Source organism: Pituophis catenifer, unplaced genomic scaffold, assembly GCF_029215685.1.
Source record: "Pituophis catenifer annectens isolate HBS135680 unplaced genomic scaffold, rPitCat1.0.hap2 SCAF_2, whole genome shotgun sequence".
Taxonomy (NCBI): domain Eukaryota; kingdom Metazoa; phylum Chordata; class Lepidosauria; order Squamata; family Colubridae; genus Pituophis; species Pituophis catenifer.
This window is the reverse complement of record NW_027256882.1, coordinates 165,902,989-165,926,164: the sequence shown is the minus strand read 5'-3', so window position 1 is coordinate 165,926,164 and position 23,176 is coordinate 165,902,989. Positions and strand designations below refer to the sequence as shown.

At 41.2% G+C, this 23,176-nt stretch overlaps 1 protein-coding gene across 2 annotated transcripts in view; it reads left to right on the top strand.

The window, feature by feature from the left end:
* The window catches only part of PIP4K2C (phosphatidylinositol-5-phosphate 4-kinase type 2 gamma), a 35,800-nt gene extending 25,372 nt beyond the window's left edge, over positions 1-10,428 (top strand). For both annotated transcript variants that reach the window (XM_070937981.1, XM_070937982.1), the window contains exons 8-10: positions 4,754-5,003; positions 6,748-6,851; positions 8,045-10,428. In XM_070937981.1, coding sequence (XP_070794082.1) covers positions 4,754-5,003; positions 6,748-6,851; positions 8,045-8,125 — 435 coding nt within the window. In that variant the 3' untranslated portion in view covers positions 8,126-10,428. The remainder of the gene's footprint in view (positions 1-4,753; positions 5,004-6,747; positions 6,852-8,044) is intronic.
* The last annotated feature ends 12,748 nt before the right edge of the window (positions 10,429-23,176 follow it).

The window sequence follows — 23,176 nt, the reverse complement described above, 5'->3', positions numbered from 1 at the left end:
TGACTGTAAAGAAAGAAGAGGCGGAATGGAGTAAAATCTCTGTTCTGTTCATTAATTAGGTTTTTATCCTGCAGGAAGAAAAGGCTATACCATATGCTTAAGGTTCTATGAGATAGTTAGGCTGATTGATCTAAATGAGTTTAATGACCTAAAGAAGGGAGGGAACTTAAGTCCCATGAAGATAGATTGAAAAAATTGAGGGGGAGATATGACAGTAATCTTCAAATACCTGAATGGATATCACGCAGGAGGAGGCCAAGATTGATCTCCATTGTTCAAGAGTGCAGGACACAAAGTGATGGATTTCACTGGCCAACAACAATAAAGTTTAAGATACAGTTCCATAGTAGATGAGAATAACCCAGGAGGGGTTGAGCCCCCATTTTATTGGACTTGCTCAAATAGAGACGAGACAGCATCTGTTTGTGTCTGTCTATCCATCCATCCATCCATCCATCCATCTCCCACCTTTATTATTATTAAAAATAACTCAAGGCAGCCAACATCATCTGACAGCTCTGGCTAGGGGGACCTTTGCACAGGTTCGCCTGGTGCACCAATTGCGAACCTACTTGGATCGGGAGGCTCTCCTCACAGTCACTCATGCCCTTGTCACCTCACGGTTGGATTATTGCAACACGCTCTACATGGGGCTATCCTTGAAAAGTGTTCGGAGACTACAGTTGGTCCAGAATGCAGCCGCGCTAGCTATTGTGGGTGCATCTAGATACATTACACCAATTCTCTGTGAGCTGCACTGGCTCCCTATCGGTCTCCGGACGCAATTCAAGGTGTTGGTTATTACCTTTAAAGCCCTACATGGCTCAGGGCCAGGCTATCTTCGAGACCGCCTTCTATCGCATAGCTCCCATCGACCGGTAAGATCCCACAGAGTTGGTCTCCTCTGGGTCCCGTCAGCTAAACAATGTCTGTTGGCGGGCCCGCGGGGGAGGGCCCTCTCTGTGGCTGCCCCGGCTCTCTGGAACCAATTACTTCCTGAGGTCCAGACCGCTCCCACCCTATTGGCCTTCCGGAAAGCGGTGAAGACCTGGCTTTTCCAGCAGGCCTGGGGCCGTTGATCTCGCTACGGTAATCTTGCGAGACCCAGCCATGGAATGGAGTGTATGGGTTTTTAATGTTCTTTTAAAAAAAATTACGGGATATTGTTCGCATTGTTTTTTTGTTTGTTTGTTTGTTTGTTTTTGCTGTAAGCCACGCAGAGTCCCTAGGGAGTTGGGCGGCATAGAAATGCGACTAATAAATAATAAATAAATATCCAACATACCTTCCTTCTCCTGTTTTCCCCACGAAAAAAACCGTGTAAGGTGAGTTGGGCTGAGAGAGAGTGTGACTGGCCCAAGGTCTCCCAAGCTGGCTTTCATGGCTAAGGCAGGACTTGAGCTCACAATCTCTTGCTTTCTAGCCTGGAACCTTAACCACTGGACCACACCATGGCTCTCTTTGTTGGCGTTGCTCTAATTTAAATTCCTGCACTTTGCACAAGTTTGGATTCAATGGGTTTAAACGCCCTTCCCACTCTATGATTCTTTTTCACTCTGACTGCTTAATATCCTGGTTAAAAACATGAACTGTGATCTGAGAAGTTTCTACTTTAAAAAATTCCAGGTTTTGAAGTGATACCTTTCCTGAGATTATTCTAGACCTTTTAGTCTTAGTCTTAGATCTGGTCATATGATGCTTTGACCAAGTGAAAACACTCAATAAATGTCTAATATTTGCTTGTGGAGGAATCTTCTGTGCTTTCGTTTCTCTTAGAACAGGGGTCCAACCCCTGGTCTGTGGACTGGCACCAGTCCACAGCATGCCAGAAACTGGGCCGCGCAAACAAGCGAAGCCCCATCTGTGGAATGTAGGCAGCACACAAAAACACCTCCCCTCCGGTCCACGGAAAAACATCTCTCCACGGAACTGGTCCCTGGTGCCCAAAAGGTTGGGGGCCACAGTCTTAGAAGACTGTTTTATGTCTTTTGAGCGATGGAAGCAAATGTTCACCAAAAAACAGCTTCTGGTTCCTGAAGCCAGGCTGACCTAATATGTATCCAATTTCTGAGTTTCAGATAGTTCTTTAACTTCTTTTCATTGCAATTGTGTTGCCTTTGCATGACCTTTGTAACTGCCATTGTGCCAATACTCTGGAGAGGGGTTGGGCTTGTTTGTTTGTTTTTTCTTCTGATTCCACAGGATGGGAAAGAAAAGGCTTGTTTAAAAAAAAATAATCATTCCAGTTATAGAAAAGGGCTCAAGTCTGAGAATTAAAGCTGGATGCATTCCATTTGGAAAGTAGGCCCACTGGTTTGAACAGCCAAAGCAATTAATCATGGGGACAGGTTGCCAAAGGGGAGTCCTCCCCCTCCCTTCCCCAGCACATGCCATCTTCGGATTAAACCTGGACTCCATTTAAAGGCAAGAAAAACTGCTTTTATGCTTGTTTGAATTCAGGGTAAATGCAGGGTACATTCTGATTTTGATGTCACAGCTGCTAGATGAATCTATACCTGCATCATAACTTGAGTGTTTAACTTTTAACATGACACACCATAGTGCTTTAAGGTGTATTTATCAGTGAAGATACCAGGTTAATAATCAGTTTACCTCCTGCTGATTTTGGAGTTTTTGGGTCTAAGCAAACTGGTTTTGTTACCAGGTTAGTTCAAAATGTAATAAGGCCAGAGCAAGGAAAATAACCATGATATATTCTTGAACTGCTTTCTGTTCGCAAAACAGGCTATGTTTTAAGTGCAATTCGTTACATGAATTACAGTGCCAGACATGTTGAGTCATAAATCTTGGAATACAAATTATAAGAGTGTTAGATGTGCAAAGGTAGAATGCACCCATCCATATTATGGCCTAGTGTTGCTGAGGATCATCACAATCCAGAATAGGAAACTAATTTGAGTTATCTTTGATTGAGGAATGGGTTTTCACAACACTTGAGAGTTAAGATCTTAGGTCTAATCTGAAATAGCAAGCTGGGTTTGGATAAAATTCAGGTGCCTAGTTGCCTACAAAGTTTGCAGGGAAGTCTCAGGCAAGCCAATAATACCATCTGCCCAGATATATTATTATTGCCCAGATCCATCTTAGATTCTTAATTTTGTGTGATGTCCTTGATGTTAGTGTGCCCATGGATATCTTCCTTGCAGATCATTCTATTTTTTAAAAAAAATCCATTTTAAGTCTAAGCATTTTTTAAAGGAAACTAATGTGGTGCAAACAACCAATGCTGAACATATTATTAATTTCCCCAAATAATCTTGGGTTCCTCATAGATTCCTCCGGTATTGTTAAAGAATAAATATGGGATGTTTGTGTAGCACAAGTACCTATTTGTAAATTTGCTCACCTGCCTAGGAAAAAAAATAAACCACAGGTTGATAGTGAACAGAGAACAGGATCACCAAATTTGCAAATTGGGCATTTGTGACCATACATTGCCTTCCCCCTATAAACATTTGGTAAATGAGCAATTGAATGGTGGTTTTCATGGAGCACCCAAAACACATTTTCAGAATGAATGAAATCTTGTTACTTCCAGCCAGCGTGAGTAACCAGCTTTATTTGGATGGCCTTCGTTTGGAGAAAGCCTACCTTTAAAGTTTATGTTTATTTTGAAGCTATGTTGAAACCATGCTATTTCAGGCTTCTTTTGAGCTAAACTAGCTACAACGTATCTCTAAAACAGTAATAGAATGACTGTTGTGACTAATGCCTCCCAACAGTAGAAGCGTGGTTTTAATGTGGGCTTGTTGGAAAGTACACACTGATTATACAGCTGAAGGCTATAGATACCTTTTTGAACCTGGGAAGTTCTCTGTGGTATTTTAATCACTCTTTTTTGATCACATAGATCCAGAAGGGGCATGCAATCAAGCAAGAATTATCAAAGTATAATATATGTGTTGTTTTGAATCTACCATCAGTGCTTGTATATACATATTAAGAACAACAGTAATAACAATTATGTTATAAAAATCTATAAGTTCTCACTAAAATCAGTTGTTGCATTTAAACAGGGGACTTGTTTATTAAAAAATGTATATCTTTTCTGTCCTTTTGCCTTTTGTCCTGAAGAGTCTAGGAAAGTGTTTCTGATAATGGCTTTAGTCCTTGAATAGAAAATTATGGGAGAATGAATAACTATTGCAAGGCTGTTAAGATAAAGAAGAAAAACCAGAGACGGTACCACAGTCTAAGCTAATAAAAGGTTGTCTCAGTGAGGACATTCAGCTGTACAATTCCCCATAGGCTACATATCTACTTCTTTAGAATACAGTCCCCTCCAGGGTGAACAGTACCTTATTGAATTAAGTATGTTTCCTTCTGAAACTGCAGCTTGCTATATGTCAAAGCAGTATTTCCTGCTAGGTTGGCTATATATGTTTTGGTGAGGGAAACTGCTTTAGTCACTGAGGGAACTGTTGTGATACTACAAAAGACCAGCAGTCAAGAGTTTATTGAAATGACCTCTCTGTTCTCCCCATTAAGGGATCATGGGATCTTAAACATTGTGACAGTCTTCAAGTAAAATATAATGGAAAGGACACAGATAGAAGCTTGTGCAAATGCAAAAGAGCATGAAGTGATAAAAATCTTCGCAATTTTAAAATATATGGAATAAATTATTTCATGAGTTTGTATTGTGGGATTTTCGTATTTTCATATTTGGAATGTATAATGAGACAAATATGTACATCTCCCTACCATTTCCCTATTGTGTTTGTTTCTTCAGTTCCTAGTGCAGCTAAAGATTATGGACTACAGCCTTCTGTTGGGTATCCATGATGTACAGCGAGCTGAACAAGAAGAGGAGGAAGACATAAAAGAGGAAGAGGAAGATGGAGAGGGTGAACCAGGGGCACCTGTGGGCTCATATGGAGCATATCCTGAAGGCATTGGCAGTTATCTGAACTCCCACAAACCACTGGAGCCTGGTGACTTTGACCCTTATATTGATGTCTATGCCACTAAGAGTGCTGAAAGTAAGTTGGGATAAAATGAAAATCTTATTAAATGAGTGTTTAAATGAATAGAAAAATGCCTTCGGGCCTTTTAATTTGTTTATTGCAGCATTTTGTACACCAGAATCTGTATCATGATATTTACTATCATTTGCAACTCTTAGTTTACCAAGAAATTTTTGCCTTTAGTCAGTTCCAGAGAACACTCTGGAGTACAGAAGTCAGTTTTTTTACTTTATTTTTCTCTGTCATAGGTGATTACAGTCAGCTCAGGAATATCAGAAACAGTCTTATATTTAGTCAAATCATCCATCTTGCCTAGGATGATTAACTAGCAAGAATTCCAAAGTTTGGGACTAAAAAAAGTTAAGCCTTACTTAAATACCTAATATAATCAATACATACAATAAATTGATATGGAGCGATGTAGTCTCCTCCTAGCTTACAATCTTGAAAGGTGTACAGAAAAGATACCTGAGTAACATCTGATTAAAACTGAAATCCCAGTCTAGTTTAAGCAGGGTTTTGTGAAGGAGTTCCCTTTGTTATTCTAAAATACTACACTACTCTTTCTCAAGCTGGCACCCTCCAGATAAGTTATACTACAGCTCCTGTAATTTTCAGCTGGTCAGTCAAAGGTGTTGCTGAATGGGCATTTTGAGGAGTTATACTCCAGAGTTTCCAGACTGTAATAGTTTGGGAAAGGCTCCATCAAACTCATAAAAGGATTCTGTTAGCTATGATAGCAAAGATGTATGTGTGCCTTGTGGTATTCCAGCTGCAACATCAGGTCCTCTCAATTTTCTCAGTGCCTAACAACCATTCACTGAAAAAAGTAACTTATGACTGTTTTTCACAAGACTGTTGCAGCCTCCTTGTGGTCACATGATCAAAATTCAGCCACTTGACAAGCGGCTCATATTTATGATGGTTGTAGTGTCCCCAGGGTCTTCTGATCAACTTTTGTGACCTGACAAGCAGAGTTCATAGGGAAGCCAGATTCACTTAACAACCGAGTTACTAACTTAACAACTGTAGTGATTCACATAACAACTGTGACAAGAAAAGTTGTAAAATAGGGCAGAACTCACTTAACAACTACCTTGCTTAACAACATAAATTTTGGGCTCAACTGTAGTCATAAGTCAAGAACCACCTGTATTTAATTATTTGTACCAGGATGGTCTTTCTTCAGTGCACCAATTTTTGTAACCTTTTTATTTATGGAAGGGAGAGAGTAGTGCTGAGTCCATGTTTATCAGATCTGGATATCAGCTTTTGAGAAAGAAGGTAAGTTTAATAACCAGAATTTTTGCATATTGCTATGGGCTTGAATTTGCAATGCAGATTACACAGAAGCGAAGATAAAGAAGAATACATAAACTTGATTAAGGTCTTAGACCAGCCTGTGAACCTAAAGAATGTGATTGCTCAAATGAATTACTTAGGATTGGTTTGCTATATTTTGATTCAGGAAAGGAATCTCTTCTTCCTGCCTCAACCCTGTATGACCGCTCTTTTTGCTTATGTATTTTCTGTGGAGTTGTTTTTTTTTTTTTTTTGTCATTGTTGTTCATCTTTTTATTTTGCCGATGGATATTTGTATGGAAGGGGGGATACAAGTAAAATATGGGGGGGGGGGGGGGATACAAGTAAAATATGGATATATATATATATATATATATATATATATATATATATATATATATATATACACACACACACACACACACACACACCTCACTGTTTTCTCTTACTTTTCCAGATAGTCCCCAAAAAGAGGTTTACTGCATGGGCCTCATAGACATCCTCACGCAATATGATGCCAAGAAGAAGGCTGCCCATGCAGCTAAGACAGTCAAGCATGGGGTGAGTTTGACTTGCCACCCTGTCTGTTATGATGATCAAATAATGCTAAGAAGGGAGCCATGATTTTGATTAGCTGGCCAGCACCCAGCCTCGATCTTCCCTTCCATGACCATTATTTCTGTCCCAAATACTTACTCTTTTCCTGCTTCAGCATTACTTTCTCCTTCTGAGTAACTGAATGGCCAAAGGCTGTCCCTCTCAAGATGGTTATACTGTATCATCACTTCTGTGAAATAGAAGGCATAATTATGACCTTTCCTATAGATAGGAGCTATTCCTCTATGCTTGGGAGCAGGAGGAATTTAGAATCTCTTCTAAGTATGAGAGAGCAACAGAGATCCCAACCAGCATAGCCATTGGCAGTGCATGATGACTATCCCATGAAGTGGGGACAGGCTGAAATTGAGGATTTGTTGTTTTAGGTTAGTTATCTGAGATATCTCTTGATACTTTTTATTTAGCTTCTTAAATCAAAGAGTAGTTGTGTCCTGAAGAGTACAACCGAGATGAGTTTTGTAGCTACAGACTAGAAGCAAGGAAGTAAGGTGGAGAAACTATGTCAGTGGCAGGAAGACCTGCACCATCCCCAATAGATTTTTTTTAAAAATGCTATTCGCTGTGGGCAATTCATAGAAGAGTTATTTTTATTGTACCATTGGGGCAATGGCTTTTATGTTTTTTAAGTACAAGAACATTTCCTTGAGGGGAAGATGGCAAGGAGCAGATATAATGTATTCAAGAGAAGAAGCAAGACGGATGTTCCACTGGGTCAGAAATATTTGCAGTGGAGAATACGCATGTTAATAGCATCTGATCAGTACATTTTAGCTTTAGATATATATCTGACCTTTATTTTGTACAACTCAAGGCAGTGTTCATACCTAATGCTCCTTCCTCCTATTTTCCCCACAATAAGAACTCTATGACGTAGATTGGGCTGAGAGAAAGTGTCCAGCCCAAAGTTACCCAGCTGCTTTTCATGCCCAAGAAAGGGTTACAACGCATGACCTCCAAGATTGTAGACCAGCACCTTAACCACTACTCCTGATTGGCTCTGTGGAAGTTAGGACTCAGGTGCTATATCCCCAGTGTTTTCAATATTCACAGCCCATGCCATACTGCTTTCACTATAGTGATCAAGAATTGAGGGGGCTGATTTGTGGTAGTTATTGACACTTTATCTTCCCCTACAGGCTGGTGCAGAGATCTCTACAGTGCATCCAGAACAATATGCCAAGCGCTTTCTGGACTTTGTCACCAATATATTTGCTTAGCAGTTTCTCAGTATGTCTTGTTGACCCAAATCAAAACCTTTTCAGCACCTTTGTCTTTGTCACTCAACCTGCTCCCTGATTCTCCGTAAGTAGGATAGTTTTCATCCTGCTATTTTGGGGTCAGCAGGGGAATTGGGCTGACTTCAGATGAGTCCCACTCTTGCAACTGAGGGACAGCTGCTGAACCAAGTGCCTTAACTCTGATCTTCTGCTGAGGTGAGAAATGATCGAGAGTACCAAAGAAACTGGTTACGAATGCTTCGGGGACCTGCTTCTCCTTCCATGCAGGAGGAAAAGGAGTGGCTGGTTTTTATCTAAACACTGACTTCTTCCTTTCCGTTAAATAGTACCAGTGTTACGTCATTTAGAGCAGGATAATGTTGAAATAGAATAATATGCAATATGAAGTTAGTTGTGCCTTGGAAGAAGGGGGTTGAAGGGAATCTTCCCCATTTACACAATCAAATATTGTATCCTATGATATCCCACAGTACTGCCTGTTTCAAAGCCATGCGCCAGTTGTATACCTTTTCTACCATCCCTGTATACACAACCTTTAATGGAAGACTGCACTGTGCCCCATCCTTGTGAATAGTTTTGCTCTTATTCTACTCCCGTTGTCAATAATGGAAATCTCTCCTGCTAAAGAAAAGAGCCCAACACTGAATCCAGTACCCCTTAAGCCTTTTTCCATGTAGAATTACAGGTTCTTTGAACTTTGTGCCCCACAGGTTGCTATTAATGAGAAAAATTATTTTAGACTCATTGCTCTCATGCATCCTTTTTCCTTCCATTTTCTAGTTGAGAATAAGAGTTGAAGCAGGGTTTGGGAGGTTCTTTGTACCTGCTAAATAAATTTGGAGTAAATTCCTGAGTAATAGCACTATTGTCTGAAATCCTGTTCTACATATACTGCAGAGCTTTTTTGAATCTCCCTTGTCAGAGGGAGATTGAGAGAAGGACACAACACTAATTTTGGGGGTAACTTTAATTTTTGGGGTAATTTATACAGGGCACACAACCCAGATTGGGTGGACGTAACCCATAAAAGAGCCTATAAGGTATATCTAGACTACCTGTGATTTACCACCATATAATATTAAATTTGAAAGCTGCTGAGAAATGCTAAGAATGAAAGTTCTCACCATTTAGGTTGTAAAGCTTTAACATTAAAATTAAAGCAAGCTTCAGATGTTGGTGAACTGGCAACAGCATCAATACCATGACCAATAAGAGTAGGGACTGTTGAGAGTTCAGCAACAGATAGAGAACCCTGGCTCCCTATCCAATCATAAACACCTCCGTATTGAAGCGGGAATCAAACCAAGCCTCATTTATTTTGTTTAGTGTTATGGGGTAGGGAGGGTATCACGCCCAGCTTCAGGATGCTATGAGAAGCAGCATCCTGTCTGCCTGTGCATAATGACTCTATATGTTTCTTCTATATATATACCAAATTGGCAAACCAATGTATTTTGGGAAAATGGCCTGTCTTATCGGTTGATCAAAATGCCTCTTAAGTGAAGGAGGAAACTGCTATAAATTAGTAGCATTAAAAACAATATCCCTTTTCATTCACCAGAATGGGAATTCTTGGAGATACTTCATTTAGCAAAGCGAGGAATGCAGACAAGGAGCTGGGTAAATTAAATGATATTTCCTCTAGTGCAATGAGGAATGCAGACAGATAAGATAACTGGATAAATTAAATGATCATTATTCATCTATTGTTGGCTTGTTTAAGAGATCTTGCTTTCTGTAGTAGCTGTCCTAGCATCACAGGGAAGCTGTCACACTCCAGCTGTCTCTGAACTATAATTCCCAATAACTCCAGCCCTCTATGAGCATTTATGAGGAATGCTGGGAATTACAGTTCAGCAACATTGAGGGTCAGTATTACCTACCTGGAAACTCTAGCTGTGGTTCGGGGTTCAGTGCTACTCAATTGGCTGCTCTGGACCTGAAACATGGGGGCTTCTTTATGGTTTTTAATGTTTTCCCCTTCTGCCCCATTACTGGTATGTTGGGACTGATGTCATTTCAGCTCCCAGCATACTAAAGGCTGTGCCATGGAGATACATTTATGCTGTGGGGTTGTCTTCCTTCTAACCTCTTTCAGTGTTTTGTAATTGTATACAATGTGTATTTCTGGTTTACTCTTGTATGGCTAAAAATAAATTATTGAACCAAAAGTTGTCTGTATGAAGTGCCCAGCTGTGCTGTTGTATACTGCTAACCTAGCAGGGTAGAAGGATGAACTCTATGTTTCAGTGAAAGAATAAAAGATTTTCCTCGGCCCTTCACAGCTTTCTGAATTGAAATTATGTCAATTATTTTTACTTATCACATTTCTGAACTTTCAGGGGGGGAAAATATCCAAGCTGGGGAGGGGGCGGGATCAGTTAAGACAAGAACGTTATGATTTTGGCCAGATGAACCAGGGTTAATTTGAAATGAAACTGTAGACATTAAGTCTTGTCTTGCTTGCCCCCTTCACTAGCAGATCTTGTTTCAAGCTGGCTTGATTTATAAAGATGACAGCAATTTGGCTGGATTCATGCTTTTTAATTGCTTGTTTACTTATCCAAGTTTCACTATTCCTATAGAAAACTGATCAAGAGCTTATACTCCTGCAAAACTCCATTTGCAGATGAGAGTTCTATCATTAACAGAAACTGCATACAAAAACAATCCTTCCAATCCTTATGTGTCTATTAGTATTATAACAGTTGAGTGTCAGACAGTCTCTGTATCTAAAAGGATTAAGATCATTTCAATCCACTGATCTTTTGAGATGCAAAAGATTCCTAAATTGGAAAGCTATTATTATTATCTGTGGGTAATTTGCAGTTAAAGTCAGTTAAGACTTAATAATTCAAGTCTCAACCAAGGACCTAAGAATTATTATGGTAGCACCTAAGAATCTCTGCAGTTTCAAGCAGGGTGGCCTTTTGTGTTTAAGTCTGATAAATTCAGTATATCCATATATTGAAGTCCTTTAGGTATTGTTCCGAGGGCTCCAATCATGATTGGTGTAAAAATGGATTTTTCCCCCCACAGGTATTTGATCTAACTTCAGTCTGCAAATCCCAATATTTTATAATTTCTTTCCAACTGTTTTTCCTCATTCCTAGCACCACTTGGTATAGCAACATCAACAAAGCAGACATTCTTCTTTTCATTAACTGTTATATCAAGCAGGTTATCAACAAGATGCTTATTTTCATAGTAAGTATTTGTTGCCCTGGGATCTTTGCCAAATCACTCTTCCATGGTGCTTTATGAATTTAGAACCTGAATTTGTTTGGAGGTAGGCATGCCTAAATTCCTTGGGATACAATTATAGTCTTGTTTTTCTTGGTTACTGTAAGCATAAGAAATGGTGTGATAATTAAGATGAAGCATCCCCATCAACTATTTGAATCTTGCTCCAGCCTAGGAGTTGCTACCCAGCCCTGAATAAGCTGTTATGGTCCATGCCTCTCACATCTTCAATAAGAAAATAATAAACTGATAATCCATTATGGAAGGAGTAGTCGATTTCAGCCTTGCAAGATTTCTGTTGTGTAAAGTCTACCAACTGGAGGGAATGGGAGAGTGAATAGAGACCTCAATCCTGAATGTGTGAGTTTACATCTTTATTACAGATAAGGATTCTTGCAGTTAAAAAGAACAATATAAATGGGTATTTGCAAATTGGAGACCCTTGTTCTATTGCATGCACACCATCTCTGCTTCCTGCCTTATTCGGAATTTAATTATTTCAGTCACCAAGGTCATACCGTTTGGGAAGGGAGGGGGTTTATCGATCTAATTAATTAATGTAATGTACTCTGGCTGTTCTTAAAGGTTCCGATCATTTTAGCACTCCATAAAGCACAAACTACATGGGACCACAATGCGATCGATTTCTGAGTGTGTGTGTGTGTGTGTGTGTGTGTGTCCCCTCCCACCCAGCACAGGTCTCTAAAGGAGATCTGCGCCGCTTAGCTATAAAACGTGAAAACCTAACCAAGCGCCACTGGAACTTCATTGCACTTGACCTACGAAGCCACCCCGCTTCATTTGCTTTCAAGCAAGCCGGGGAGGAGGAGAACCTGAACGGGAACGGCCTAATTCCGGAATAGCCGCCGCTCGAGGCCGAGAGGTCCCTGCTGAACCCCAACTTGGATTTCCCCCCCCCCCTCCCTCCAGCCTCTCAAATGGCAACCAAAGCAAGAAGAACGCGGGAAAGGAGAAGGTGGGTGGGAGGGGGAAGGAACCGCGAGGCCGCGGCCTCGTCTTTGCGCCAAGAGAAAGCAAGCCCAAGCCGCCGCCGCTGCCGCTCCTCGCTCGTCGCCTACAAGTACCCCGCGCTCGCTCCTCTCGCCATCCCGGCGCGTGGTTGCTATGGCTATGGCCGTCATGCCAGCAACAAGCGGCGCCACGTGACGCGCCCGGCGATGGCTGCTGCTACTGCTGCTGCCGCTGCTTGGCGGGGAGGGAGACCTTGAGCAGAACGGCGGCACCGGCACGCGTTCCCGGACGCGCCATAGGTCGCCTCGTCAGCCCCGTTTGCTCAAGCCTCGGAGCCCTCGTTGCCTCACTCGCCTACCCCTCCCCCCCATCCCGTCTTCCACCACCACCACCACCTCCTTTTTTTTTTTTTTTTTTTTGCCCCAACGTCGTCTTCGCACGCAGCAGCTGCAGCTTCGATGGACGGACCGTTCCTGCCACCCTTGGATGTTCCGCTATGGTGGGTGCCGTGCTGGGGCGCGCCGGTTGCAAAATAAGGGGTGCCTTATTAACAACAACCGAAAAAAAGAGTCTGGGAGCATGAGGAATAAGGGGGGGGAGAAATGGGGCGCGAGCAAAAGAGAGTGGTGGGGTTTGCTCCAGCGCGGTTGGTCGGATGGCTCTCCTTTTCATTTTGAGTTTTTTTTTTTTTAAAGGGTGATCATCATCATCATCATCATCCTAATGTGGCGCATTGATCAGAGGCCATCTGCATATTCAGGCAACCGCCACAGCAGCTGCAGCAGTCAGTCCCTTCTTTGTGTGTTGTCAGCTGGCTTTGCAGCAGGGGTGTTGCCTAAAGGATGGTTTATGTGTTAATGGAGGAGGGGGAGGCATGATAGCTTGTTTTACTGAGGGAGGACTTTTAGGGGAAATACGTGCACAGACAGCATATATACACACACCGGGGTATTTTAGGTAAGGATTTACCCACAGAGATGTCTATGGATCTACCTGTCAAGCCTCCTAAAACCGTGCAGGCAAGCTGGCAGGTGAGCAAAGGCTGCCCCCCCCCCTGCTCTCAGGATGGCAGAAGGATTATTTTTTTGCAGCATTATTGGTCAAGCAAGCATGAATTTAAATGCCCACCTTTTCTCTCCTTGTGTTAAGGGATGGGAGAAAATGTTCACCCTCCACTGCTGTGCTTCATATGAGGCTCTTGAAGGTGGTGGAGAAGTCCTAGTAAATGGGGGTTGGGGTTTTGGCAGGTATCTCTGGGATATGTGGGAGATGAGGAAAATATAGATGTGACTGGGATCAGGAGTGTGGCAAAGACATTTGACAGATTTCCCTCCCCAGAGGGCCCTTTTTCCTCAAGCCATTGTTTCTCGTCCCAAGCCCCCTCCTTCTCTCTTTGTTCCACATCTCTCCTTGTGACTCCAAGGCTATTGGGCCTAGTCTTTCATTGCTGCTATTGAATAGCTTTGTAAAAACCTGGCAGTTTTGTTTCTTGTTGATGGTCTCTGAGCTTGGCTTTCATTTTGTAGATGTTTCATTGCTATGCCGTGTAATCTTTTTAGCACTGAATGCAGTCAAAAAGTTACTGAAATGCCTGTAAAATGACAGCCAAGCTCAGAGACTGCCAATGTTCAACCTTGACATATATACATACATACATGCATACATACACACACACACACACATATACCAACACACAACCACATATTCATATTCTCCTCTATTGTAACTGGCAGCTTTTCTCTCCAAATTCAAGGGGAAGGGGAGGAAAATTTTTTTTGAAAAGAATTAACATCTATCCCAGTCGCAAATAGCCCACCTATCAATGTTTTTTCTACCTCCCTACAACTATTGCATTAATTCCCAACCACACAATAACAAGTTCTGTGCCATGCAAAAGCTTGCCTTCCTCCTCTTTTCCAGGGATGATATCCAAAAGATATTTTTCATCATGATGATGATGATTATAATACAGGTGAGATTCCTTGAAATGTAAAGAAGGCCTGGTGTTGCCCAAGGTCACATTGTTTTTTTAGTTAAGGGTCCAATAGCGAGCAGAGCTTAATGATGATAAGAGTAGAGGTCAGCTCTAGCAAGGGTAAGCAAAGAGATGCATTGCTGAATTTTCCTTTTCTTCCTTGACAAAACAGATTGCATTTCCAAGCTGAGGACTTTCTCACTGACTGGGCCGGGTTTGTTAAAGCATGTCTGAAAGGCTGCCTGTAATGTGTTCACAAAGGGTACTGAATTCTGGAGAGTTAGCACCTCGCCCTCCCCTCCCTCCATCTTGATGATTTGAGGAAATAGTGTAGACAGGAATTAGGTTTGCGGTTGGAGTTGAGGTTGCATTTGTTGTGTAGAGATGCATGCCTTTTGTAACTAAGCAGAAGCTATATGTTTTGTCACTGTCAAATTATCTTGAGGTGGAGTTGAACTGGGAAGGTGGAGGGCTTTAGAAACAGGGTTGTTACAGTGGATTCAGTGCCAAATGCAGGTGACTGTGTAGGCTGCTTTAGTTTTAAAGAATCACTCCCATCCAAATAACTGATGGCTATGTTTTTATTTGTCTGAGTTAGTTCCACAAGTGGACACTGCATTGTTCCAGAGCACAGGCAACTTTATACCTTTCAAATGTTTGACTACAAATACCACAGACCCAGGATTTGTAGTATAGGACACCTGTACTACAGCACCAAAGAAGAATAGTTTGATCTCTAATGAAAGCTCTGTATTAGAGAAAACTCAGCTGGCAAACCATGTTTTGTCACCCACTCTGTTGTCTGCCCCCGTACCCGCTATCCAGTAGCAATAACAAGGGAAGGGATTTTCCAGGACAAGAAAACAATGCAGTGGCTGTCCTCTCAGTACATGACAAGGTGAGGAATTCTGTCTAGGAGAATTGGGACCTTGTCTAGCTCCAAAATGGAAGACAATCCAGCTGCTTTTGAGTCAAAGATCTGCTATGTAAATGTTTGCATTTCTTGAGCAATTCATAAAATAGATTAAGCTATGTCTTTTTCTATATACAAAGTTGTTTGCACAGAACTAACTCTGGAAGTACCCATTCTCTTGCGGCAAATGAAATGGTTTTCCATCAAAAAAAGCTTTTGCTAAACTGGAAGAAATATATTTTATATGCTGACATGCAGGGTATGAACAGTGTATGAACAGGCAGCCTGTTAACATGTTTATGGGCCAGATAATTTATTTGCAATTGTAATTTGTTTAAAAATGTGTATATTTTTAAGAGGAAGTAAATCGAACTAAAAGCAAGTTTGATTTTGAGCAAGTATGACCAGATCAGAAAGGACATCCCATTTTATATATACTGGTATATATCTTATAAAAAGTGTTGTTAGTTAGAATCAACCGAAAAGAAACATTTTTTTTTTATTTTTTGAACTGTTGGCTTGTGGCTGGCTGTGTTTTGTTTATCTTATTTTTAGCTACTCTGCCATTTTTGCATCAACTTCTGTGCCACACAAAGAGCTATATATGCTGATATCTCCAAAACTGCCTAAAGCATATTTCATTTGCATACATTTTGATGCCCCATCCAGGCCAGGTTTGAGGAACTTCATTACCACTGCATAAGAGCTGAAAAGCATCTAATATTTTCCTGTGGCTGCATACTGCAATGACAAGACTGGAACAATCAACACCTACCATTCAGATAAATTTTCCCACTTCAGATTTCATTGAGGAACCCAGCAGCCTCTAGAATTATTTAAATGTCACTTATATAAACATTGGATTCTATTCCTTACCCTTTTGGGCTAATCATTAGATAGATAGGGCTGATTTTTAAGTACATTAATTGGTGCAGTCAGAGATATGTACAAATATGATGATTGAGAATTACAGAAACTACATTTTGGATTCTGCTGAGTGTCTTACATTCCAAGGCAAGTTCTTAGAAATCCTCCTGAAGTGTGTGTGTGTGTGTGTGTGTGTGTGTGTGTGTGTGTGTGAGACAGAGAGAGGGGGGGGGAGAATGAATGATGTTTGCCTGATACCCAGCAATATTATGGGTGTACATTTCTATCTTTTTTTTTCCTACTCATTTGATCTGTGTGGCTCCTTTGCAACTATTCTTAAATCTGATTTGTCAGGATATACTGTATGGATTAATAAATACATGCTATCTTTCAAAAGTATAAAAGGTGATTCACCTGTTTGAAATGGAGTCAAGACTGATAGCTGAACTGATAGATGATTAATTGGTATGTTTCTCTTTGTTGAAATTCCTGAAGCTGGGCTCAAATTATGGATGAGGCATTCACAGTGCAAAGTCAAAATAGTCAAAATAGCAGTTACGTTTGCACAGTTGCAGCTTCCACCTGCTTTATAAATGTCATACACAAGACTATGTAAAAAGGGATTGGGGCTTGAATAGTCTGTCACAGTCACCATCTTGACTTTTTTGACATATGCCCGCTATGAATGTAGAATATAATATGTGTATTTTTGTTAAACCATTTTGCAATCCCCATCTGGATGACCACATATACAGTACAGTATCTGCTTATCATTGTTCAAATAATGAATTATACATTTGCAATTACTAGGAACATTTTTGCAGCATTTATAAGAATGTAAGCACTGATCTGCCATCCCAAACAAGTTGTATAAGGTGAGAGTACATTCTACCTCAAGGAGAATATTTGGGAAATGCAAAACTTTAGCAGCAATTGGAATAAACCACAACTATGCCAAAATGATAGCCCAGGTGTGGTAACATCACCATGTAAAAGCCACAGTTATGTACCTGTTTCCTGTTATATGTAAGTTCTGGCATTTATTAAATGACATTATTATCTGCCCCCACAGTTGTCCATATTTGCATATATTGAGAAGGTGCCTCTGCCACCAAAGTATTTTCCAGACTTTGCTTAAGCCATGTTGACATTCATTTTAGGATGAACTTTAGTGAGACTAGATTTATACATCGACTTAAGCTATGGTTTGCTGACCTATAGTCTACTGAATAAATACTATTTGCTTAACTTGCTAAATTATAAATTAGAGTTTACAAAGTATGCTGGCTGTTTAAGCAACACAGTGACTGGGTTTTCTGTTTACCTGGGTTATTGAGTTAACTATTTTCTGGATTTTTTTAAAAAAATTGATTTATATGCTGCCCTTCTCTGGAGACTCAGGGCGGCTTGATTTACATAACACAGGTAGTCCTCGACTTACAACCACAATTGAGCCCAACATTTCTGTTATTAAATGAGACATTTGTTGAGTTTTGCCCCATTTTATGACCTTTCTTGCCACAGTTATTAAGTGAATCACTGCAGTTGATAAATTAGTAACCTAGTTGTTATGTGAATCTGGCTTCCCCATAGATTTTACTTGTCAGAAGGTTGCAAAAGGGGATCACGTGACCTTGGGATACAGCAAAGGTCATAAATACGAACCAGTTGCCAAGCATCTGAATTTGGATCACATAATCATGGGGATGGCAACAAAGATTGTAACTGTGAAAAATGATCATAAGTCACATTTTTCAGTGCCGTTGTAACTTTGAACAGTCACCTCAAAGTTACAACGGAAACTGTTGTAAGTTGAGGACTACCTGTATGCTGACCCACAAAAACTTACCAAAGTAAACATTTGCCAGTTTAATATGTTGTACAAAAAAGAGTGCTAAGTTTTTAATTGACTTGGTTACATATATTGTCCGTACCCAACTGTTAAGACTGAGACTTTGAATGGCTGTGCACATTACACTAAATTATATTTGGTTTTCATTTAGAGAGATGTGCATAGCCAGTCAGAGACTCAGGCTTTTATTATGAGCCCTTATTTAACTTAGGCTGCCATTCCATTTAGCTGGCAGCAGCTCTATATGGTAGACTATATACCATATACTAATATATCTGATGCCCTCCAGAATTTCCAGAGTTTCTGAATGCCAACACACCTGGAGGGTTAACAGAATAACAGATTTGGAAGGGATCGTGCAGATCTTCTAGTCCAACCCCCTGTTCAGGCAGAAACCCCTTTACCATTCCAGACAAATGGTTATCCAATCTCTACTTAAAACGTCCGGTGTTGGAGCATCCACAACTTCTGAAGTCAAGTTCTAGATCAAGGAATATAGATACACACTCATGGCGCTCTGTAACTTTCAAGATCAGCCCCATGATAGTTCTGTGACAAATACGTTTTCTTAGTCCGAACCAGCAACCAACTGGGCTATTAATGCCCTGTTTCTGTTCATAGAACCTTTCAGCACCTTCCTGCTGCTCTTATGCACTAAGGCCATCTGTTGGTCAAACGTCCATGTGAAATCCATCTGTCACAATATAACATCCTGAAGCATACAAAGTGAAGGTAATGCTGGAGGTGCTTTGGAATGGTGGAAAGGTGATCTTAGGAAGAGAGCCTTCCACTCTACTCCAACATTAATTTCCCTCATCCTGGATTGGGCTGGAGTGCTGAATACCATCTTTGAAACATAATTATGAACATATGACGGCCGTGGCCAGGGGGGCTTTTCATCAGGTTCGCCTGATCCGCCAGTTGCGGCCCTTTCTGGATCGCGACGCCTTGTGCACAGTCACTCACAGTCATTCATGCCCTTGTCACCTCCCGACTGGACTACTGCAATGCTCTCTACATGGGGCTCCCCTTGAAAAGCACCCAGAGGCTCCAACTGTGGCCGCATGGGTGGTTATGGGTGCAACTCGTTGTGCCCATGTGACACCCCTCCTGCGCGAGCTGCACTGGCTCCCAGTGGTCTTCCGGGTGCGATTCAAGCTGTTGGTTACCACCTTTAAAGCGCTCCATGGCATTGGACCTGGATACCTTCAAGACCATCTTCTGCCACCAGTAGCCTCCCACCGGCCAGTTCGCTCTCACAGAGAGGGTCTCTTCAGGGTGCCATTGGCCAAATTATATTGGCTGGCGACACCCAGGGGGAGGGCCTTCTCTGTGGGAGCCCCTGCCCTTTGGAATGAACTGCCCCCAGAAATTCGTAAAATCTCTGATCTCCGTGTATTTCGCTGTGCCCTCAAAACCTTGTTGTTCCACCAGGCTGGGCTATCAATGTAAAGATTTTAATTGGTTTTAAATGGGATTTTAAATTTGGGGTTTTATAAATTGGGCCTATTATTTAATAATTTTAATTATTTTTAAATTTTGACTGTCTTTGTGCTTTTAATCAGGCTGTACACTGCCCTGAGTCCTTCGGGAGAAGGGCGGTATAGAAATAAAATAAAATAAATAAATAAATAAATAAATAAATAAATAAATAATCTCTGGGTGATAAAACAGTTATTCCCAGCACTTAAATAATACCTATGTGGAGGTTCCACTTCAGGTGAAGGCAACATAAACGGTACCATTTAAGAGAAGTTCACTCTTAGATAATACACCACCAAAAATACTTTACAAGCTCTTTGTTCTTCATTATGTTTATGGTATAAGGTAAACAGAGAAGAGTTATTTTTTATGGTCTCTCCCCTCCCCCCATTACCTTTTGGCCTAAATTCTTGTCTAGTAATTAAGAGTCCTTTAATTATTTATCACCAGCTTTCCCAAATCGGGTGCTGTCCAACTATATATTGGCTTGCAACTTTTCACCCTCCTGGGCACCTTGGCATGCTGATGGGGAGCTGACAGGCCTTTATAATAAAACACTTCAGAACAGTGCCAGATTAGAGAAGCTGGATTTAATCATTATACAAATCAGTAAGTTCCTTTAACCTATTTGTCAGGATTTAATATCACATGGGATTTTGACACTCCTGAACTTATACTGAGTACAAGGACCAAAGGCATCCAAAGGGCCTTTATTGCAGAGAGACACAATTTCACCACATAGGTTGCTTTGTTGTTGAGCAATCACTCTTGTTCCATCTTGCCTCCTTCAATCCAAACTTCATTTGACTTGGAGATGCCCAAATCCAGTTTCTAAAATAAATTCTGAGAAGTTGAATAGTAATATTGATAAGGCAGCTATGGAAGGACTTTGAGACTATTGTGGCCAAGAACAAATTCCCTGGAGAGTCATCATAACATGGTGTGGTCTTTTAGACCACCCAGTAAAGGAATGAAGAGAAACCCTGGGAAGGATGTCAGATGAAATTGTTTTTCTGAGTCTATATAGTAATATGACTGTTTTCCCTGACTGCTTCCCACTATCAAGGTACCCAATGAAGGAGATGCTTTTGCATTAACTCATGCAAGCAACTTGTGGAGGATTCTATAGGATCCATAGAAGTCACATCTATGCAGGGCCTTTCCGTGATGTGTTTTGCTTTCCGTACTGTTCTGCTCATCAGAGCAGAAAAAGGATTTGTAGAGAGACATTCTGTTTGCATTATAGGTTTCAGTTTGCAAATTAAAATCTTAAGAGCAGCTATTGCTCTTGATCAGTTTGGCAGTTTCTTCTCATAAAGGCGAATTTTGGCTGGCATATTGAGACAACACTGCCTCTGATGCTACCTATAAAGTACATTTACAGTCATTCCAATTGGTAACCACTGATGAAATTAATTCATGAATTTACCCAAAAAGCTAGGTAGGCGACTAAAATTTCCAGAGACTGGAATTTGAGATCATGGTGTGACGCCCAAGACTACTCTTGAATCCCACTAGCCTCCCTGCCTTAGCTTTTAATGGATTCTTTCCATTGGACAGGAAGTGCATTCTGGAAATCAAAGCACCAGCTTACCTTTATTTATAGGAATGCTCTGGGACCATAGGCATTCTTAAAAGTTAAAATGATGGAAATCTGCTGCTGTCCAGTGTTTTTTTGGAAGAGTGCCCATGTGCTAGGGAAGAAAAAGAAGAGAGGGAGGGAAGTATACTACACCAGGATCACTAGGGAACATCCCTGGAGGCTGCGGGGATTGCAAGGAGCAAACTGTCAAGTTTGCAGCCTAAAAAAAATGTGTCTTGTGACTGGTTGCACCCACTATAGTAACTATTTCTGGAACAACTCAACCCTTGATGAGAATATGATGCAATGTGAGTGGCCACAAGATGCTCTGTAACATTCAAGGTTTGGATTGGAAACCTTTTCCCTCTAAAGGACTTCGCTTTAACTCTACCCAATTTTGCCCCTTCTGAATAATTAGCTGACTGGCTTTTAATTTCATGTGAGAGGGAGCAAAGTGGTTCCCATCCACAGTTTGCACAATTGTATGTTTGACAAATTTTAGCAATATTCCTCCTTCCCATTTTTTCTCCAGTCCTTAAAAAAGAATGTATAATCCTTTCTCATAGAACTGGCTGATTTTTTTCCCCAGGCCTACAGTCCCAATTTAGAAATAGGGCAACTAAAACTGTATACAGTGTAGTACTATTGTTTTCACCTTTTTATTTTCAGTTGCTTTCCTAATGAAACAAGGAACTTACCCTGTTCATAGTGAACACGCTCATTTGAACTTTTGTTCCAGTTGTCTACCCTGACTCTTAAAAAGATTTTTTGGGCCAGTCAGGACTAGCTTTTACCCCATCAGCATCCAGCTATGTATAATTAGAAAGTTTATTGTCCCAGGAAGCATTGCTTCACCTTTGCACTGTAAATTTCCTACACTGAATCCCATGTGCCGCTCCCCAATTTAAAGAGATTCTGTGGAGCTCCTTGTTGTTTCTTTGCAATGTACCAATCATACACTATCCAAATAATTTGGCATCATGAACACATTTGGTAGCTTCTACTTAATTTCCAAATTTAAAAAACAACAGATTTTCTGTGGTAAATTCCATCATAAAAATGCCTCCTTATTGCAAAGAGGAGTCATGGGTACATGGAAGTCAACATATGCTGTGATTAGATCACCCATTTGGTTTTAATTTAGCATAGTGTGGTGTCAACTCAGCCGTGATCTATAAATCATGGTTTAATGCAATACGCCTAACTATGGCTTATTCAAGAAATCATCCTGTGATTGGCTAGTATGAATTCCAACAAATTCACTTTGAGTCAGCCGTGACCTCCTGGCTTTGTCCTGCTTCATTCAAAAGCCCGGCCTTGGGTTACACAGAATGAAAACAGATGTGGAAGAGATGGCCAAGAGTACTTGGCTCCATTCCGATGTACTCATTGTAATGCTAGTTGTTATTAGCTCCACAGCCTCCTGGAGGATCTTGAAGAGAAATATTGTAGTAGAATAAAACCGAACGGAAAGTGTTTGGGATTTGATTTAAATCCATATTCCTCCACAGATCCAGCCAGCCCAAGGGGTCAATGAAGCAATCTATCCTATGTAGCTTTTTACCAGGCACAAGCTACCTTGAAAGCGCTTGACCAGGCTTGTACCAGGAACAAGCTCACACATGAAACCCATTTACTCGGTTACATGGAAACAGGAAAAGGGGGATTTTTCTCCCCTTTAGGGCAATGCCTAGTCTCTTCGTTCACATTCAGGAAAAGTGCCAATCGGAGGCAATATTTTTTTTTTAATTTGATTTATATGCCGCCCTTCTCCGGAGACTAAGGGCGGCTTACAATGCGTTAAGCAATATTTGCAACTCAGGATTGAGCTGTGAGGTCCATTGTGCTCTCTGAGCTTGGTGGTTCGCTTGCAGACGTTTCATTTACCCGACGAGGGTACGCGGGAGGGAAAAGGCGAAAAGAGGCATCTTCGGGCGAAGGGTTGCACCCGGGTTCCCACAGCACAGCTCCTCCGCGCCAACTATAAATATACGCACGCCCTCTCCTCCCTCCTCCCCGCGCCGCCTCCTCGGCACAGGCTCGATTTAACCCGCCTCCTCTCTTCTCCTCTCCCTTTTGCAGTTTCTGATTCGCAGCTCAGCTGAACTCCCACATCCGGCCGGTCTTCGATCCCAGCCTCTCTC